The following is a 5,812-nucleotide window of genomic DNA, read 5'->3' on the forward strand; positions in this document are numbered from 1 at the left end:
AATGCTTAAGCAAACATTAGGAAGTATGTGAATGCATCTACATACATGGTTTTAAAAATGTGATAACTAGTGTGAATACCTTAAGAAGTATCATATTAAAATTAAACAGATATTCTTTTTTATTTTTTAATTTTTTTCTTCACAATTTATTCATTATATATCCCAATTGAAGCCCCTCCTTCAATTCCCCCTTTCCCATACTCCCTCCATTTTTCCCTCAACCTCTTCCCCTAGTCCACTGAAAGAGAGAGCTCTTCACTGTTGCCATCAGCTTGTTAAATCTCATGAGAACTGTTTGGATTCTCTTCCTCCATGGCCTGGCAAGGCTACATCATCAAGCGTGAGTGATCAGAGAGCAGTCAACTGAGTTCATGATACAGGCAGCTAAAGATCCCTTCCCTTTCTTGAAACTGTAACAGAGGTGCTCTAGGTTGTTTCTGAGATCCTAAGCAAATCCCCTGGGATGGACAAAGAATTGACTTCCAGGGGAAACAGAAGCCCAGTCATCAGGGATAACAAATGTAACAGCTTCATCCCTTTGGGATGGGAGAGACTCTAGGCTGGGAGTCCACTAAATGGACTTTTGTGTTTTTTTCTCGGCACCTGGGTCCTAATCTTTCCTCTGTTGTTACTATTTCAATAATCACTCTCTGGCTTTCCTATCATTTCTCAGGGAACTCTCCTTTGCCTCTAGTGCCCCTCACCATAGATAGGAATGTTAGCATCTTAAGACAGATGTGAGTTAGATATTAATACATGATTGCATAAATGAGAATTATGTATATTAGAAACAAACTGGTTACAATTCCTTCTGTAATGTAGGGATGGCTAAGCCAACATTAAGAAGTTTGTGAATGCATCTATGTATATACACACACTGACAAGAAGAAAGTGTGACTACTAGGCTAATATTTTAAGATTATTTTATCAAATTAAGCAAAGAGTCTTATGTGAAACTTTAAGAGAAATAAGTGATTAACTGTATAAGCTAAAGTTAGGTTTTCTGTGGTATTTGTTATACTCCTCTGCAACATATCAATAGATAGTAGGTATTGATGTTGTCTGGCATACACTACTATGCACTAATATTGACAGAAGTACAAAACTGGAAAACTTGAATTTTAAGTTGGCTCACTTATCCCTTGCTTTTCACGTTCTTGGTATAATGATCTATTCTGACAATATCAGCAACTGAAATCAAATATTAAGGGTTAGATTAATGTTCTGGAGCCTGGACATTACCTTGATGGAAGTCTCACTAAGTACATGACTCAGGAAAAATGAGGGCCCCAATCTCTGCTCCTAAAAACCAAGAAACCAAGTAATTGCATATGAAAATGTAACAAAAACTAAGGAAGAAAGCACACCTTGCATGCCAACAGAGAATTTAGGCTTTAAATGTCCTAATCAACATGTTGCTACGAGAGAAATAGCATGACAATTGATAATAATAATAGTATTGTAAGAAAATAATGTAGTATTATTATTTCAAACCAGAATTAAATTGTTATTAGAAAAGAATTGAGCCCAAGTACAGGAAGAGATTATGAATAGTCCTTTAAGAAAAGAAAAGAGTGCGCCATGGCGGCCGGGGGGGGGGGGGGGGGGGGGGGGGGGGGCCGGGGGGGGGGGCGGGGGGGGGGAGGCGCCATCTGGCTCCTGCTGGGCTGGCGGGGAGCACGAGAGCGAGCCACAGCGGCCCCGTGGGCAGCCTCGGGGGCCGACAGAGTGCTTGGAATTCCATGGCTTTTCTCTGAACTTGTAAACGAAGACACCTGAATGGTGGATTAACAAGAACACTAACCTGTGGGAAGCTTCCTATCTGAGAATATTGGATTTTCACCCTAGTCCAGCAGCTCTGCTGCTCACATAAACACAGATGAATGAAGACCCCATTCGGGAAGACACCTGACCAGCGGTCCAGAGCTGATGCAGGGTCTTGAACATGTTGATCCTCCTGCCTCTGACCCCAGTGTTGGGATCACAGGCCATACTGGAGTGTCTGCAAACATGATGAAGAAGAGGACATTTCACAAAAAACATCAGACCAGTGTGGGAACAAGCAAACCTGTGTCCCAGCCCCGGCGAAACATCGTAAGATGCAGGATCCAGCATGGATGGAGAGAGGGCAACGACCTTGTCACCCAGTGGAAGGGGACTGTCTTGGACCAGGTGCCTGTGAATCCTTCCCTGTATCTTATAAAGTATGACGGATTTGACTGTGTTTATGGACTAGAACCTAATAAAGATGAAAGAGTGTCTGCACTTGAAGTTCTCCCTGATAGAGTTGCAACATCTCGGATCAGTGATGCACACTTAGCGGACACAATGATTGGCAAAGCAGTGGAGCACATGTTTGAAACAGAGGATGGATCTAAGGATGAGTGGAGGGGGATGGTCTTGGCACGGGCACCTGTCATGAACACATGGTTTTAGATCACCTATGAGAAAGACTCTGTCTTGTACATGTACCAGCTGCTAGATGATTACAAAGAAGGCGACCTCCGCATCATGCCCGATTCCAATGATTCGCCTCCAGCAGAGAGGGAGCCAGATGAAGTTGTGGACAGCCTGGTAGGCAAGCAAGTGGAATATGCCAAAGAAGATGGCTCGAAAAGGACTGGCATGGTCATCCATCAAGTAGAGGCCAAACCTTCTGTCTATTTCATCAAGTTTGATGATGACTTCCATATTTACGTCTACGATTTGGTGAAAACATCCTAGATGTCATCACAAACTTTGCCAAATTTGTGGAACTATTAAATGTATAATTTGTAGACATAAAGACTTGATTGCTTTCCAGTTTAATGAAAGCTTAGATATCCCTGCGAACCCACAATCTCCACCAGCAGAGCTGGTGTTGTTCTGCATAGTGCAGACTGATTCGAACACAAGGCATCTGAGGGAGTCGTTCCTCTTCAAAGCATCTGTGTGAGGGGATCCTCCCTCTTACAAGAAGGCTGTCTGTTGGGGGTTATAAGCAAGGTGGTAAAAGTTAAGCTACTATCATAATCATTTAAATCTGCATAGGTTGTAACCATTTTCCCCTTCACTCTGACACTGTCTTATTCTGCTGCCACAATGCAAGCATAGTTTGTTATTTTTGTTACTGCCTTTTTTGAGAGATTCTGTATCTATATAGCTACCTGTCTAGATCTGCATCTGTGTGCCTACGTATATATTATACACACACACAGGCGCTCACCACTGGCACTCCTTTCCTTATGGATTGGGGTGGGGGGTGATAATGTTTTCTCCAGTTCAGCAGGAGTGCTTGACCCAAGTCAGTCATATTTATAATATGCCTGCTCTTTGTTTAAAATTAATATTGGGCACAGGAAGCACACAGGGACATTAGGTTGTTTCAGAAGTCAGAATTTCAGAGTACCATTTCAGTCTGGAGGCTTTTAGCTAAGAGTCCAGGTACAAATTAGCCATAAACAGTCAACAACCCACAGTAGAATTTAGAAAACTGTTGAGAATCTGGGTAAAAGGCTGCCTTCTAGTCTAAGCTTTGTTTTCTGTGATTTTTGTTATTGTTGTTTGTTTTTTGTTGTTGTTTACTCTTTAGTCATAAGTACTTTTAAAATAAAGCCCAGGGCCTTGGTTCACACAAATAGTATAGATGTGCTTTTAGATGGCAATGGCACATTGGTCCATTTGTACACAGTGGTCATCAGAATGTTAGTACATGGATATAAAAGGTAACAACACATCAGTGGTTTTTATATGTGGTAAATTCCTGCAAGAACAGTACATTTGTATTGAAATGTAAGTTTTAAATATGGCATTGTTGCCTTCTATTAAGTTCTCTGGGACTTTTAATTTTTGTTACTGTTATTGTTGATACACTATTATGGTCAGAAGGCCTCTTCTCCCCTTCCTTACCTGTTCCCACAATTCCTGGCTTTTCCCCCACAGAAAATGTTGGACAAATATGGCTTCCTGCCTTGATCCTGTTGTGGCAGTGCCTACTCCTGCTCCAGGTGTACTATTCATGCAGGTTCATTCCTCCGTGGCCCTGATGGGCTCTGCATGTCTGTGATGTGTCACTGTGGAAGGCTCAGTCATCCATGCTGGTTATGGGTGGATAGCATCTCTTCACCATACAGTACATTCAAATGGTTTGTTCCTGGAAGGTTGTATGAAGCTAAGATAGAACTGAAAATGTGGTTGGTGACTAGCCAAACATCTGCTTGCTCTCACTTTGTTTTGGAAGAACCCTGGTAACTTGTCAGCTGGGACCAGTCTTGTTGAGGTTGGAAATCCTTTTTGTGGCTGGGCAAATTTGGATATTGTCAAGCAAACCCCATAGACTTGGCCAAGTGTAGGTGTGCTTACCTTGTTGGGGCTCTTCCTGATGCAAGAAATCATTCTGTGGCTTAAGGCACATGGTGAACGCCTTACACTTCTGAATGGTCACAACTGCTCACCATGTGAACACAGTACCTCAGTTCTGTCCCTGGCTGCAATCACCCTGTGCTCGCTGTTTTCTCATAGGCACCCAGGGACAAGCTTCTCAGTGTAGTGTGATATACCCCAGTCTTTGGTGCTTCCAGTGTATGTCAGCAGGTGTTGATCTGCATGTAAACCTCAGAGCCCATGTGACTGACATCAGTGGCACAAGTAGGTAGGTGTGTCCTGCATACACCGACAGTGCAGAGCATGGCACAGTGACTGGACAGTAAAATTCCTTTAGAAATGTCCCAAGGGCTGGATCAATTGAAACATGTCTGCCATTATCTGATGACTTGCATTGTGGTTTTCTGCAAGCAACCCAGGTTACTTTGGCTACCCATGAACTCCCGGCCTGGAGGAATGCAACATGATGGCGATGATGACCTTGATCACTATTCCATTTATTGCCTTTACGGAAGGCTGAGGGAAGGGAAGGGAAGGTTTTTATTTGTTCGTTTGCATCTTAATTGTTTTCCCACCCTCGCCCTACTCTTTTCTTTTGGTGACTTCCACCACCCTTAATGGTGACTGACTCTTGTCCTGAGCCTGCCACCTTGGGCTTCCCTTAGGCTCACGGTTCAGATCTGCATGCATTGCTTGCATTGTTCTGGTATCTGAATGTTGACTCCTCATTTAGGAGTTCAGCATTAATTTCCAAAATTACCATGGGGCTTGTGGCAACACAAGACATGAATCTGTGTATAAAATTTATTGGCCTTCCTCACTTACCTGCTCTAGTATCGTATCGTGTGTGCGTGCGTGTGTGACGTCAGGCTGCCACGTAAACTTCAGAGAAGAACCTTAAAGCAGACCATCCATTTTTGCATGCTCTCTTCTAAGTAGAATGTTCAATGTAACTAACTAAAATTGCATGTTAAAGAGATTTAGGTTCTTTCTTTATTTCTTTCAATTTGCTTTTGGTTTCCTGTATATTTGCTTACTGTGCTGTTTAGTGGTTGTAGGGTAAAGACGCACTGGTGAAGCAGTCGTAGCGCCGACAGAAGGTGATTCCAGTTGTATATGTCATGCAGCATTCGAAGGGACTGTGCACGCTCTAAAGATCACAGTTGCTTCTAAGCCAGATTTCTTTTCTAGTCTTGTTTTATGTGCCAAACCCCGAAGTGCTTTGGGCCTGAATCTCTGAGCACGGTAGACCCATTAGAAAGAAAACTTTTGTGATCGTCACAAGTTGTAGTGCCTGAAAACACTTAACGCTGATTGTCTAAGGGATCAAAAGTCCTCCAAAGATTACACAGGAAAACACTCAAGACAATAATTATGGTTGAAATGTCTGTGTTCCTTGGGAATGCTGCGCTCTCTGTATTCTCCATCATTGGTGCATTTCGAATGATTG

The 5,812-nt window shown here is 42.8% G+C and overlaps 1 protein-coding gene across 1 annotated transcript; it reads left to right on the plus strand.

The window, feature by feature from the left end:
- Positions 1-1,944: 1,944 nt before the first annotated feature.
- On the plus strand, positions 1,945-2,815 carry LOC129670765 (spindlin-1-like). The gene is given in 1 exon segment (XM_055599399.1): positions 1,945-2,815. A coding segment is annotated over 1 exon segment (714 nt). The 5' UTR covers positions 1,945-2,010; the 3' UTR covers positions 2,725-2,815.
- The last annotated feature ends 2,997 nt before the right edge of the window (positions 2,816-5,812 follow it).

Source organism: Psammomys obesus, unplaced genomic scaffold, assembly GCF_907164565.1.
Source record: "Psammomys obesus unplaced genomic scaffold, mPsaObe1.curated_primary_1811, whole genome shotgun sequence".
NCBI lineage: Eukaryota > Metazoa > Chordata > Mammalia > Rodentia > Muridae > Psammomys > Psammomys obesus.